This window comes from Thalia democratica, chromosome 4, assembly GCF_965202585.1.
Source record: "Thalia democratica chromosome 4, ktThaDemo2.hap1.1, whole genome shotgun sequence".
NCBI lineage: Eukaryota > Metazoa > Chordata > Thaliacea > Salpida > Salpidae > Thalia > Thalia democratica.
This window is the reverse complement of record NC_139168.1, coordinates 59175157-59190630: the sequence shown is the minus strand read 5'-3', so window position 1 is coordinate 59190630 and position 15474 is coordinate 59175157. Positions and strand designations below refer to the sequence as shown.

At 23.6% G+C, this 15474-nt stretch overlaps 1 protein-coding gene across 1 annotated transcript; it reads left to right on the top strand.

The window, feature by feature from the left end:
• The first annotated feature begins 3468 nt into the window (after nucleotides 1–3468).
• On the top strand, nucleotides 3469–15078 carry LOC145834817 (ras-related protein Rab-10-like). Its single transcript, XM_082942328.1, has 6 exons — nucleotides 3469–3605; nucleotides 6364–6424; nucleotides 10368–10506; nucleotides 11674–11763; nucleotides 13242–13343; nucleotides 14465–15078. The coding sequence occupies exons 1-6, from the start codon at nucleotides 3479–3481 to the stop codon at nucleotides 14543–14545; spliced, it is 600 nt and encodes a 199-aa protein (XP_082798454.1). The 5' UTR covers nucleotides 3469–3478; the 3' UTR covers nucleotides 14546–15078.
• The last annotated feature ends 396 nt before the right edge of the window (nucleotides 15079–15474 follow it).

The following is a 15474-nucleotide window of genomic DNA, read 5'->3' as shown; positions in this document are numbered from 1 at the left end:
AAAAAATATTTAAACAAGTTTATATTGATTAAAACTTAAATTTATATTCATTAAGGGCATAGGGGGGTAAAATCACCTTTTTCACAATTAGATCTTATTTTATACTGTTTTTACTTAGCTACAAGATGCTCTTTACAGATTTAAAAAATTAAAAATAGTTTTTGAGGTATAGATGGTCAAAGTCGGAGGCAACAAAAGGTTCCTTATGGGAGGTGAAAACTAAAACGGTGAATAAATAGAAATCACTAAAAATCTATCTCCTACCTTTTTTGAGATACCTACCCCAAAATTTCAGGAGTCTTCCTTGATATATTTAGAAAATTCTGCCGGAACAAAATTTAAAGAAATTTAAAAATATAAATTTTATAATAAAAAACATTTTTTTTTATATAACAATTTTTTTTTATTTAAAACAAATTCTTTCTAACAAAGTTTTCTAAATATATACAGGGTTGCCACACACTCAGGGAACTCAGGGAACTCAGGGAATCTCAGGGTATTTTGAAACTGTAGAAAATCTCAGGGAAACTCAGGGAATCTCAGGGAAACTCAGGGAATTTTGGCATTTTTCTTTTAACTCAGGGAAACTCAGGGAAGTTTTGATTTTTTCTCTAAATTTCAGGGAAGTTTTTGAAAATCTCAGGGAATTTTTTTTCTAGATCTTAGAATGAGGTTTAGCTAATCCAGTTTCAATATTTTGTTCAAAAGTAGTAATTTTTATTATTTAAGTGGTTATTTAGAATTTTTTTAGCCTTGCGGCTAGTTCTTCAATATTCTTAGTACTAACATAGTAGTTTTTTTTATGTTTTAAATTTATATCTAGTTAAGTAAAATCAAACAGTTTAGAGAAATGAAAGTTGTTGTTAACTATTCATTGAAAAGTTCTTATGTATGCATTTAAGTGAGTTCTTCATGTGAAATTATTATTAAAGTATAATTATATTTTGTCAATTAAAATGTCAAACAAATTAAACTTTATTCTTTTATGTAGAAAATTAACTAACAAGTTTACACAAAGTTGTGCAAAAATTTAGTTTTTAATTTTTAATTGGTTTAAACCTTTTAAGATTGAGTTTTTGAAAACAGTTTTTTTCATAAATTTAATGCAGAAGCATACATATACAACCTTCCTTTTATTATTAAAAAAGAAAAATGAGAATGAGGTATTAATAATTTGTGTTAGAAGAGAAAAATTTTTTTTTAAGATTTGAAAAATACTCAGGGAAACTCAGGGAAATTTAAGGTTACTCAGGGAAATTTTTGGTCACTCAGGGAAGATTTTTTGGCTCAAAGAGTGGCAACCCTGTATATAAAGGAAAACTTCCTGAAATTTTGAAGTAGTTATATCAAAAAACGTAGGAGATAAACTTTTAGTGAAATAGTCTATTTTTGCTGTTTTAGTTTCCGCCTCCCAGAAGGAACCTATTGTTGCCTCCAAATTTGACTGGCTGTACCTCAAAAACTATTTTTAATTTTTTAAATCTGTAAAGAGCATCTTGTAGCTAAGTAAAAACTATATAAAATAAGATCTAATTGTGAAAAAGGTGATTTAACCCCCTATGCCCTTAATGAAAGTTAAAGTAATTTTAAACTTTTAGCTGATTAAAAGTACATGCTGATGAGATATAAGTAAGAAATAATTACAACTGCTTGAAAATTATTTACAAAATGTAAGGCTCTATGACCAAAAGGTCTTTCTCCACACCAATCCTTTGACCATAGTTGTGAACATTCACATTTTCTTTATTGTTTTTAATAATAATAATAAGTCTTATTTGTTAAATTGCAGTTATCAATAAAATATTTATAATTTTAGATTAAATTTTAGTTTGCAGACATAAAAACAGCGTTGCCACTTTACCTGAAATCCTGGATAAGCCTGGAATTTGACAACCAAAGCAAAAAAAATCCTGAAAAAATACTGATATTTGGGAAATTTTGAAAAAAAAACCTGGAATTTTGAACAAAATCACTAAAAAAACCTGGAATTTTAACATTTTTTCAATAGTAAAATTTCAATTTGACTCAAAAAATTTATCATATAAATAGAAAATTTTTATCATTATCAAACATTTTTTTATTAAAAAACATACTTAAAGTAGCTTTACAGTATCTTTTTAATGTTTTTATACTATTTAATACAGTTTTTTTCCTTAAATTAAAAGAGACCTAAAAATTTTAAAAACCTTGAAAAAATTTGGAAAACCTGGAAAAATTTCAGAAAAAACAAGTGGTATCCCTGTAAAAAGTCTAATATGTACATAGTACATTTGTCATTACATTTCCTGGACAAGACGTTAAATTGTGTCCAAATGGTGTACAACTCAATAACTAAAGTTTTTTTGTGTACCAGGTTCTAGGAAAAATTGTTTTGAGTGCTTTGTTTTAAATAGATATTGTTAAATATTACTTGAACTACTTTGTCAATGCAAGAGGAATATGTTTGAAATAATCTCTAAATTGATTCTAATCATATACAAATGCAAATTTTTTTATAAGTAAAAATATTTATTAGGTGCACTTCAGTATACTTTAATTTAGTTTTTGAGAATATATTAGGTAAAAAATAATTTATTATAAAGGTTATCAGTGACTTACTTAAGTGTACTCAGGTTACTTAAGGAGCTTACAAAAGAAAGTGAAAATATGTTTTAAGTAAAACTAATAGTTACTTTTATTGATGACATACACTTGTTTTCTACTTCAAAAGTTAAAACCCTGTTTAAAGTTGTATTAGTTGGTTGCAAAGTATTGTCTGCAGTATTGAGCAAAACTATATGTTTAAATTTCACTGTTTTAAACAAACTTACTCAGACTGGTTTATGTATACTTTTGTTTTTTAGTGGCTCAGGAAATATAAGTAACATTTTTTTTTAAAATATTTTATTCTAAAATGCTTACAATGGTTGCGACTCAGGCTTTTTTGAACTTAATAAAAACCAAGACTAGTTGAACTTTTTTTTAAACTTAGCTTAAACTAACTTAACTGATTTGATCTTATCTTGCTTTTTCAAATTTATGGATGTTTTATTTATTTTCTTTTAATCACTGAATTAATCTTCTCTCTAAGTTTGTATTTTAATTTTAAAGCATTAAATTTATATTATCTGCTTATTTTTGGAGAAACAATAAGAGATCTCTACTATTAAGGAGATAAAAAATAAATAGTTCATTTAAAATTCCACTAACTCTTGACTCTTTTAGTATCTTAGTTGGTACCTTTAAACGGTTTTAAATTAGTAAGAAACTTGGTAGTTATCACTATTATAATTTTATTATTACAAGTTTATTTATAAAAGTAGTTATTCTTACATATGAATAAAGTCTTAAACCTGATACGATATAATAAATAGTTTTTTGTCTTTTATTTTAAAATATAGAAAATGTATGATTAGTTATAAAATCAAAAATTTTAAACTTAATTTATTAATCTGCATGAAATATTTATATAGTTGTTTTTACAGAACTTGTATTTAAAATGGCAAAAAAGACATATGATTTATTATTTAAACTTTTGCTGATTGGAGATTCAGGTGTAGGAAAGACTTGTGTCTTGTTTAGATTTTCAGATGATGCTTTTAATACTACTTTCATATCTACCATTGGTTAGTAATTGTCTATAATTTAAAAAATGTTGTTGCTAGTTTTAATAGATGTATATAGTGTAAAACTATAAACTAAAAGTAGTTACTTATATAACGTTAAAATAGTTTTAAACTATAATTTCTACCTTCATGTTTGTTCACTACTTATAATTTATAAACTTAGTTTTGAGCATAAAACAACACAAACTCACACTGACTATGACAGTGTTAAAAGTCCGCACTTGCTGGTATCTAAAATATCAAAGATAATATAACCAGACATTAAATCGTGAAGATCTATACAAGTAATGACTAAAAAATCAAAACAATTGTTTTTGTATCCAACACTTTTATTGAAATAACAATGTTTCACAGCCCATTAAACATAAACAGCTCTATGAAATCTATAAAATAAAAATGTTAAAAAGAAGTCTGTGTAGAAAGTGTATGTGTAAAATATGTTTGTGTTCAAGTATCAATCTTAAAATATGTACATACTTATAACTAAAAAGAAAATGCAATGATTATCTAAAATCAGTTGTCTTAAATAAAAATCAAATGAAGCATTAGTCAGGTTTGCCTGGAAACCTGGGATTTGACAATTTAGACAAAAAAAACCTGGAAAAATCTTGAATTTTGAACAAAAATCACTACAAAAACCTTGAAAAACCTGGAATTTTGACAACTTTGACATATTCAGTAGTAAAATTTCGGTTTTACTCCAATAATCTATCATAAAAAAAAAATTGTCATCATCAAAAATTATTTTTATTAAAAAACATATTTAAAGTAGCTTTACAGTATCTTTTCAATGTTTTTATACTATTTAACACAGTTTCTTACCTTATACTTAACTTAAACTAAAAATTGTCCAAAAATGTGTACTTTTAAAAACCTGGAAGAAATTTGGAAAACCTTGAAAAAACAAATGGCAACCCTGATTAGTTCTCTAAAAATATTTTATAATCAACAATCTAATGCTTTGTTTGAAATTAAATTATAAATCAGTATCAATATAAGTTTTAAGACTATTATGTAGAGTCAACCTTTAAAAAAAGCTTATTTTAGTTAGTAGAGTTATGTTTTAACTATTGGAGTTTTTACTGCTTGTAAAAATCTCAAAAAGAACTTTTTTATATATAAGGAATCAAAATGAGTGATTTTAGTATGTTGCTTATGGAAGGCACAATCTAAAAAAGTAAACATACAACTACCACAAAAACACATTCTGCAAAATTTAAGACAAAAAAAAGTTTCACGCAGCCTTTTTTTTTTTTGGTTTTCTGTAATTTTTTAATGATTTTTGTTAGTTTTAAAACTTAAAAAAGTGCCTCCACAAAAAATTTCTTCAAATTGCAGAATGTGTTTTAGTGATAACTTCTATATGTAAAAAAAAATTTATAGCCTAAAACTTGATTGAACTATTTAGATCCCTTACGGTTTGCATTGGGGTTTTTCAATAGAATTAGATTTTGTCTCATTCTATGTTTTTTCAAATATCTAAATACTTATTTAGAGTGTCTATGTGATATTTCCCAAATATGAAATGATTTCCAGCTGAAAATTTAAATGTTGCCATTTTTATAAGCACCCTAATGGCTTTAAAAGTTAATTCTTAAGATCACAAGTAATAAAAAGTTAAAACACTCAAGTAAATTTAATTTTAGTAAAAATTTTTGTTTATGATATCAAGTCCTAAAGTAAAATATCCCAGCCTAGTATCAAGAGATAAATTTTATCATAAATTCTATAAAACTTACTTTAGATTAAAATATTGTTTAATTTTATTTGTAGGCAAATGTTTTTTATTTTGTATAATAAAATTTTACTTATAATTTTAACACTTATTGTTCAATACTTACATTGATACTGATTTATATCTCTAGTAAGTTAGTATATGAGCATTATATTGTTGTTTTAAACTCATTTTAATAAACAAGGTTTCGTATATGTTTTTACTATAAACAACTAATTTTAGGAAAATTATTGCATCTTGTTTTAAATTGTAAACACATCATAAATCAAGGGTTTGTAGATCAAAAAAGAAACAATTTTTTTGAGTAAAAAAACTAATTCAATCAAATATGTTTTAAATAAGTTTTTCAACAGCTTTTTTCTGGTTAATAACTTATTTAAAAGCTATAACAGAAAACATTTTATTTTCTTTCAAACTATATTGAATTAATAGAAACAAAATTTTGAATGTGGCTTGTTGGCAGCAGTTTGCTGTTATAGATAGGTGTTGTAATACATGTTGTATAACTACATATTTTACTCAATGTTTTAATGAACAATATAATCTTTACAAACTCTGTAGAGCTGTAAATATTTTATTGGTAGCTAAACGAAACACGTTCATAATCCACCCGATCAAAATCCACTCAGTCAAATTCAAGAACCGCTTACTGATTGAGGGTAAGGGTTAAGGGTAACTGTGATAGTAAAAAAAATAAATAAAAATAAACAAAAAAATTGCAAAAAAATTATAAAATAAATTATTAAATTAAGTATTAAAAAAAAATTGGGTGGATTTTGAATTCGGATGGATTTTGATAGTATACCAGCTGAACATAATTAGTCAAATAAAGTATTTCCATACTAAATAGGTATTTTGATTACAGTTATACATAGTATAGTTTATTTAAGTTTTGTCATAAATGCTATTCATTTTTTTTTATATATGAAAAAGTAGTTGGATCTTTACCTACTTAATTTTTAATTTAAATGTTATATAGTACTAAATAATTGCTATAAATCGATATTGTTACAATTATTACAGGTATTGACTTCAAAATTAAAACTGTAGAGCTCAATGGAAAGAAGATAAAGCTTCAAATTTGGTAAGTTTATGTGTATTTTATTTATTAAGTGAAAAATAGGTTATACATTCATAAAAGTTATTTGACTTAAATTTTATCATAGAAAATTATATGGTTGTATTCTGTTATTATAATAGTTTTTCACAAATACTACTTTTTTGGTAAAAATGAAAACGACATATTAATAAGCTGCAATAAAAATAATGTTTCAATTGAATTGTGTTACTTATTTAATACTCACACAATTTTTTTGCAAAAGATTTTTATTACAGTTATATTTTAGCTGTCATAAGTTTCTTAAATTTATTAGATTTCAATAGGTTTAGCTAATTACTTATATTTTTTGTTTTTATAATAATGATATTTCTGTAAATTATTACTTAAATCTTATTTAAGCGAATTCTAGTTTTTTTTTAAGTAAAATGAATTATAAGCCAACATTTTTGAATTTTAAGTTTTTCTTATCTAACAAAAATTTACCACTCTTATTTGTAAACTATAATTGTAAAAAATGTTATTTAATCTTTTGTGACAGTATTTAGACTGTAATGAACATCATAGTGACTTGTTTAAGTACTAAAGTGTTTAGTAATATGACTGTAGATGTTTACTAACTAAATTATAACTAGTCATTAAAGTTTGTTCAATTACAATATAAAGATTAGTTTATCTAAAAAAAAAGTTAAAATATATTCATTATCTTTCTAAAATATTGGCTAAGTTATTAAATTCTGTAGTCCATTGTTTACAATCTATCAGCTTATATAAAATATAAGCAATACGTTTTTCTTCGATTTCAATAAAAAAATTTAAGTGCTTCTTTTTACTTTTTTACTTCAACAAAATGTTCAAAGTTTACGTTTTTACCAAAGGTTGTTAGAAAGTACTGTAAACTATGTAAAAAAATGATTTAATTTTTGATCAGTTTAACATAACAGTTATAAATTTTACTTTTAAAATATATATTTTTGTATTTTATATATTTATTTTTTACGTGTATTTGTAGGTTTTCAGTTTTTCGTAAAATAAACAGCATTGCAACCATTTCGTAAGCTGCAAACCTCCTTTTAAGATAACTAAATAAAAAAAAACAACAAATAATATTATTAAACAAACAAAGTGTTATAAACAATATTGTAACAACATTAAAGTTGTAATAAGTTTATACTCTTTACTTAAAGACTCAAACTTAAATAACCTAACACTCCTAACGAATATTCACCTTAAATATAAATGCGTTAAAAAAATCAATAAACACTTGTAATTTTTCTATTTCCTAGTTATTGTCTTAATTTAGTTTGTATCTATTTGAATTATAACTTTTTAATGTTTGTATTATCATATTTCATTTTAGTATTTTGATATATGCAACAGGGTTGCTACACGCTCAAGATAATTTAGAATGTTTTGAAATTTTTGAAAATCTCATGAAAGCTCAGGATATTTTGATTTTTTTACTCAGGCTGGCAGAATATTCAGAATAGTTTTTTTTTTATAAAAAAAAAACAGGATAGTTGAAAGATTCAAAAACATTTTTCAGGACAGATTTTTTTAAAGATTTTAAATGAGATTTAGTTTCATTGTTTTGTTCTTTACTAATACTTTATAACTAGTTTTGTAGATAAAGTTAATTTTAATTTATAATTTAAAGTAAAAAGAATATTTTTAAGAACTTAAAAAAACTCAGGATGACTGAGGACAGTTTAAGGTCACTCATGACAGTTTTTTGACTGAAAGGGTTGCAACCCTGATGCAAGTAAGTTAAATTAAAAATCAATAAGTTTTATTAAATAATCTTTTTTATATTCAGTAAGTTAATTAATTTGATTATTGCTTTTTATTTTACGTGTTTAAATAATTTAATTAACATAGTGTTTATTTGAACATAAAATTTTTTAAGTAACATCAATAAATTTTAATTAAAAGCCTATAACAAAACTGTTTAAGTATTAGCTTGTATTTTTATTTGAAGACTTTTTAAAATATGATGTAAACAATTTCAGTATGGGATATCATTTATTTCATCATAATATGTTATATTTAAAAATTAAGTTCAACTTGCTACTTTATTAAAAACTGGATTATGGATCATTTTAGATAAAATTCTAACAACTTTTTCACAAACTTGTTTTAACAAATTGTTCTTATGTGAACTTTTATACCAGCTAGTAGATAATGTTTACAGCAAAGCTTAATAAAAAGTAGTTTTTGAGATTTAAGAGAGAAAACTTCGTGAATTCAATAGGTATTGTGTGTAAGGTGCAAAGTAAAATGTCAAGAAAAAAGAATTAATATTAACAAATAATTCACCTTTAGTTTAAAACTAATCTTCAAACGTTATAGTTTATTCTATATTAAATATTTACAATATTTTTTTTGTGATATTGAGAAAGAGTGCTCTTTACTGAAAAAAAGTTGGTTTGTTTTATACTCTTATGATCTCATTTTTGTTTCTATCGTTTGAACGTTTGATAACAATTAAAAGAAATATTTTCCAAAACCTCTAAGTCTATAGTTAGACAATCAAAAAAAGTAATATAGTTTTAGTAAAGTATGTAATTTCTGAAAAAGTTGAAAACAGAAACATTGTGGTCAATGCATATGTGTAATTTTTTTTACAAAGCTAACTATACCTTAAGTTTAAATAAATGTTTTATATTATGCAAAAACTTAATTACAATAATACATTATGCTTTCATATAACTTAAAAATAAGTTTTTTTAATAATAAATATCTTTGGCTCCTATGACCTTAAGAAAAAATTGTGTAAAAACGCATTAAAAGTATAGAGTATAACTACTATGCTGTAAAAAAAAAATCTTAAAACATTTTTAAATTTTAAAGTTTCTGTTTTGACAAAGTTTTGTATTTATAGACATAATATATTCATATAAAAGTTTTCAAGTTTTTACTATTGGTTGTAAAAACAAGTATCTCAAAAATAAATATTTAAGCCATTATAATTTTTTTACGTTCATAACAACAAGTTTATTTTAAAGATTTGTAATCGTTTTTTTTTCCTAATACTTTATATGCATTTTAAAGTTAGATTTAAAGTTTCGCATTGCATAATAACTGATGAAAACTAGATCATGAGTTTATTATGTTTAAGTTTAGCTTATCTGGTATAAATTTACATGTGTAAAGCATACAAACAATACACAAATCTTTATTGATATCAACAAACGTTTTCATTTTTAGTATTTAAGTTTGTTTTTCAACTTAAATAGTTTGTTGATAATAGTTTTATAAAATTTAATTCAATTATCATCTAAAATATGAAATTTTATTCGCTTAAACTATAAATAAGCTTTACTTGTTTTTAGTACTTCCGGTTGTTTAGCTATACAAGATTTTGTATTGAAAATCACTTTTAAATTATTTAAATCATAAATAATTGACAATGAGAAGAAAAGTAACTTAACTTATATTCTGCAAAAGTTGGTAAATATGGAAATATATTATAACTTAGTTTTAAACTTTTTAAAAAAGTTTTACTTTGAGTTTCACTTCAACCAAAAGTATAAATTAATATAAATTATTTCATACTATTGTCATAAAACTGAACTGTTATATTGTATTTTACTTATTTAGTAATGCAATTTAGTAATGCAATTGTGTTAGCACAGTAAACATATTGCAATTGTGTTTTTTATTATTTTTTGCAAGCGTCTTAAAAGTAAAATTTGTTACTCAAAAGTAAAATATTTTTGTTTGTTGTCAGTATACTACTGCGTAATAAAAGCGTAACAAGAGTGTAACATTGCGTCAATTCTATGAATTTAATAAGTAGTCATTATTATGACTAATATGTAAGCAAAAAAAAAGTCAAAACTTAAAAATATAACCAAAATGCTAAAAATGTTTGTTATTATATAATTAAAAGTTTAAATTGTAATTGATTGAAAAGACTTCTCTGTTTTTAAAATAGTTTACTGAGTTAAAACAAGTAGTTATTTTACAGGGACACAGCTGGTCAGGAGAGGTTTCACACAATAACCACGTCATACTATAGAGGTGCCAACGGTATAATGCTTGTTTATGACGTCACTAACCAAAAAAGCTTTGATAACATATCTAAATGGCTAAGGAACATTGAAGAGGTAACAGTTTTTGTAGAATATGTTAAAAATTAAGCAGTTAAATTAGCAATTAAGGTTAATATTGTTAAGTTTATTGCTATAAAAGTAATAATTATTTCAAATATATATTAAGTTAATTTTTTGTTTAGGTAAAATAAATTTATAATTTTAAAAAGTCAATGTTAGCTATGTCAGTTCTTAGGTCGTTGTTTTTAGTTGTGTATCAAAAATAAATGTTCTGCTAATTTTTCACTTCTAATAAAACTAAAAAGTTACTTTTTGGTATCCAATTAAAAATAAGCAAATTTTTATGAAGTAAGTGTTTGTAAAATATCATCGCTGCTAATAAACATTTTAAAATATAGTTTCAAAAGTTTGCAAAAAGTAGTTAACATACCTTACTAATGAATGTATATAATATTTTTAAAAATTAACGAGGTTAATCATTAGGGTGCATCTGTTGTCCCTCAAAAATGAAAATTTTTGAGTAGCCAACGATAATTTTTTTCAGCTTGGAGAATCACATGAAAAAAAAAAAAAAAAAAGCTTCTTAGTTTTTATCATTATTGCGCTTTTGGCATTTTCCTGAATACAACTCCTAAGAAATGTGTATTGGACCTTAAAATTCCAACCTTCAAATTTTTGTTTGGAAAATTTTATACATGTAGCAATTATCGCAAAAACACATTCTACGCTTTTTGAGACAATTTAAATAAAGTTTTATGGAGGCTTTTCTTTATTTTTCCCAAAAAACTTAAAACTAACAAAAATTAAGTAAAAAATTACAGAAAGAAAAAAAAAATGCCTCCATGAAATTTTCTTTTAATTGTATTAAAACGTGTAGAATGTGGTTTTGTGATAGTTGCTACATGTAGAAAATTTTCCAAAGAAAAACTTAAAGATCTAATTTTCATGGTCCTACACATAACACATAGGAGTTGTTTACAGAAAATCTAGGAAGATAATTTTTTTGGTTTTTTATTGTTATGTGATTCTTATCGCTAAAAAAATCGTTCAGCAACTCGAGGGTCGAGGTAACAGATGCACCCTATTGATCATAGCATAATGTTAGTTTGTAACAAATATTTAAACATTAATGTATAGAATAAATTTAGTTTATAAACATTCTTTAATAAGCTGAGCATAAAAAAAATTGAAGATATATTTTCTAATTTAAACTATAAACAGCATGCTAGTGAGGATGTGGAGAAAATGCTGCTTGGTAACAAATGCGACATGGATGATAAGAGAGTGATTCCTAAAGAAAGAGGAGAACTTGTTAGTTATTGTATAGTTTACATTAAATTTAACGAATACTCTAAGAAATAAAAAGAAATTATTGGCATACTTTTTGCCTTGAAGTTTATTCCAATATAAAAACTTTATTTTAAAACAATTTTTAGTTTGTTTGATGCTCTTTATCATGTGATAAGCTGTTTCGCGCTACCCAATGGTTAATTAAATTCAATGAATGTCAGTCATTCAATATTTTATTATTTCTTTGTTGAAATTAAAACAAGGTTCATCTTTAGTCAGATTAGTTATATGTTTGAAAAACTCATGTTAGTTGTTTTTTATAATAATCATGACATTTTGAATAAGTTACAATATAGAATTGTTTTGTTAAATTCTGTTATTAAATTACTGGTTTATTCAAACTTAATTATTGATTAAATGTTATACCTTACTGCTATGACGGCTAAAATAATTAATTTAATTACATGATGTAGTGTTAATCCAGAAGCTCAGACTGTCTTAGGTTAGTATGTAATAACTTAGCCTTTTTTTTTTGGTTTTAAAAAATTATATTTTAAAAATTAAAAGGCAACCCTGAAAACGTAGTTAATCGATAATAATTTTAAAACTAAATATTAGATTTAACCTGTATAAATACTATTACTTACTAAATCTTAACAAATAAAACTTTTTTGTTTGTTAGAAAATAATTTGTATGTTGTTCACCAATAAAAAAATATAAAAGATAGTATTTATTAGATTATTTATTTTTTGATTAGCTTAGTGTAATCTGTTTGATAAGAAAAAATCTAAGAAATAAGACCATCCTATAAAAATAGTTCAGACCTCCTCACAGTCTTAACCGTTTCTAGTATGAATTTATTCTTTCAAGAATTTATTTTACAAACTAAGTTTCGGTCACAGACCTGGTCAGTGCTTAAATAAATCTAAAAAGATATGTGTCAGTCATGGAAAACAGCATTTAAACAATTAAATTAAAATAAAACCAAATTTTTACTCAAAATTTTTTACTTAAAAGACTAAACAAGTCAAACTTTAATAGTAAGATTGAGTTTAAGGTAAAGTTTAAATTTTAGTTAAGTTTTAAAATCAATATAACAACAATAATAATATCAAAAGCTGTATGTAGCTTTCTTTTTTCTTCTAGTTAATTTACAAAGTAAACATTGCTTAAGCAAAAATGTAATTAATAAAGTGAGCTTTAAATTGAGGTGCATTTTAACGTAGCTTATTTTAATTGTGACTACTGTTTCTAGTATAGTATAAATAAAGTGCTGATTGAAATTCATGAGTACATTGAATAGTAAAATAGTGTGTAGGTTTTGGTACCATTACTTTATACTTTAGTTTGGGTATAAGTTTTAAAATTATTTTATAAAAAAGTATTATTTACGCTTACCATTTCGTTCTACTGTACATAAATTTATGATCAAAGAACTAAAGCAGAAAAATTAAAATATTTTAGTAAAGTTTCTTCGTAACATTTTGTTAATTGACAGATTGCTAAAGAACACGGAATTAAATTTTTTGAAACTTCAGCCAAATGTAATATCAACATTGAAACCGCTTTTCTTTCTCTTGCTACTGACATTTTGAACAAGGTAAGCACTGATTACTTCTTTTTGTACCATTTAGGGAATTTTATTAAGGTAGAGTAAAACTGTGTAGTTGGATAATTTAGCTTATTATAATCAAGTTTTATTACTCTAACTAAAATAGTATAAAAAAAGTTGAAAGAGTTATGTATTCTTATATATTAAAAAATATTCTAGATTGAAGTTTGCCACTAAGTTCTTAAATTTTCTTGTCTCTATTTTAAAGCATACTTCTTCATGATAATTGTTTATCTTAAAGTGATTAATATTTCAAGTTAAGATTCCGAGCTATGCTAATATTTACAAAAAATAAACTTTGAAATTTATGTTTTACTAAATTAAAAGCTAAATAACTAAAAAAATTTTTTTTTTGACAAGATGAGTATCAATTGATATCGTTAGTTTAAAAGTAAGATAAAGGTATGAAGTGTTTATAATATTTATTGCTTGTTGTAAAGTTACTCAAATTTAAATACAATTTTTATATTAAAATGATGTAATTAGTTTGTGTTTTTATATTAATAAACTTAAGTAAGTTTTTAGTGAATTGAAATTTTTATTAATGATTTAAAAGCTATTTATTAATGCTAAGTTTAAGTAAATTGTTTGTTAAACACATTAAAAACACGCTAAATGTCTTTTTTACTGTTTTAACTTTGTTTTACTTAAATACAAAAAAAAAAATATTAAAACAATTTATTGCAAATATAACTAAAATTTTTTTGATACTTGATACAGTTTTAATGACTAATGCAATGGTTTTTAATAAATTACAGTAAGTACTGCAAATTAGTGTATATAATGGTAGTAAAACAAAGTATTAACTTATATTTCTACTCTAATAAAAAATCGAAGTATAAATTTTTGTGTTTTGTAAAAGTAAGTTTGTTTATCATGTTTTATTAATAGAAATAAGAAAATTTCTATAGAAAAATAGCTTTATCTTTGATGTATGTTTGTTTTACTAGTTTTTGTTATAAACTTATAAACAGACAGCAAAACTAATTTAAAGAATAGTTTTTCAACTAAACAAAAAACTAAGTTTTACTTTACAACTATATCAACTGGGTCAACAGCTGTTACAAGGTTGATTCTCAGTATATTTAATTAGTATAACAATTTTATAGACTCCATCAAAAGAAGCAGATACAAATCAAGGTGTTAACATGACTTCCAATAAAAGCAACTCAAGTAAAAACTGCTGTTAAACTTTAATATTTTTATCAATTAGCAGTTAAAAAAAATATTTTTACCTTTTGAGCTCATCTAAGTATTTAAAAACTATTAATTTTTATTAAATCTAATATTTAAAATTTAATTGTCTTATGATTTCTTTTTAATTTGGATTGAAAGTTATGTTTAAGTTTTTAGATATTATAAGTAAAGCAAAGCCTCAGTTAAATTTAACAGGATATAAAAATAAAATCGTGGTAATTTGAGTGTTGTTTTATTACTTTATATTTAACATTATTTTTAGTTGCCTATATTTCTTGCATGATTTCTTACTAAATTTTTTAGTTGGATATTTACAGTGCAAAGTTTTTCATATTCTATCAAAATACTTCATGCATACAATACTGTATTCTATTTATAGTTGTTAAAAAATTCACTAGATTTTCTTAGTTTTCAATTTCTGTGAAGCCCTAAAATATTTTATCAACTTGACTTTAAACTTTCTTTGTTCTATATTTTCTTGCTTTTGATCAAGATTCATTTAATAAAGAAAAAACTAACTATTCAATTTTTAGTATAAAGTTAGATAAAAAAATTATTCGTTTAATTTTTACAGAACGCAACAGTGTATTTTATTATTATTTTTTAAATCAATTTGCTTATTGCAAAGATTTAAAAAACATTTTTACACTTAATTTGCTTACTGATTACTTATTTTTAACAAAAAAGTCTTTAGGTAAAACAATTTTTCTTAAAATTTTACTTAAACTTACCTCCAGAATAATAAATCCACGTAAATATTTATTTCATTAAAATGCAAAATATCATAATTTCGCTGAGTTTATTTTAATAACGAATTAATTAATTGTCAACCTTATGTGGTTCCTGGTTATTTAAGATAAGTCTAAGATTTTCTGAATAGTCTTCAAAATTTATAATGAACCACATGTGACTTGTGTAACAT

Coding starts and splice junctions, on each gene's coding strand:
- LOC145834817 (XM_082942328.1), top strand. CDS start 3,479: ATGGCAAAAAAGACATATGATTTATTATTTAAACTTTTGCTGATTGGA. Junction 6,425..10,367: donor AAGATAAAGCTTCAAATTTG/GTAAGTTTATGT, acceptor GTTATTTTACAG/GGACACAGCTGGTCAGGAGA. Junction 10,507..11,673: donor GGCTAAGGAACATTGAAGAG/GTAACAGTTTTT, acceptor AACTATAAACAG/CATGCTAGTGAGGATGTGGA.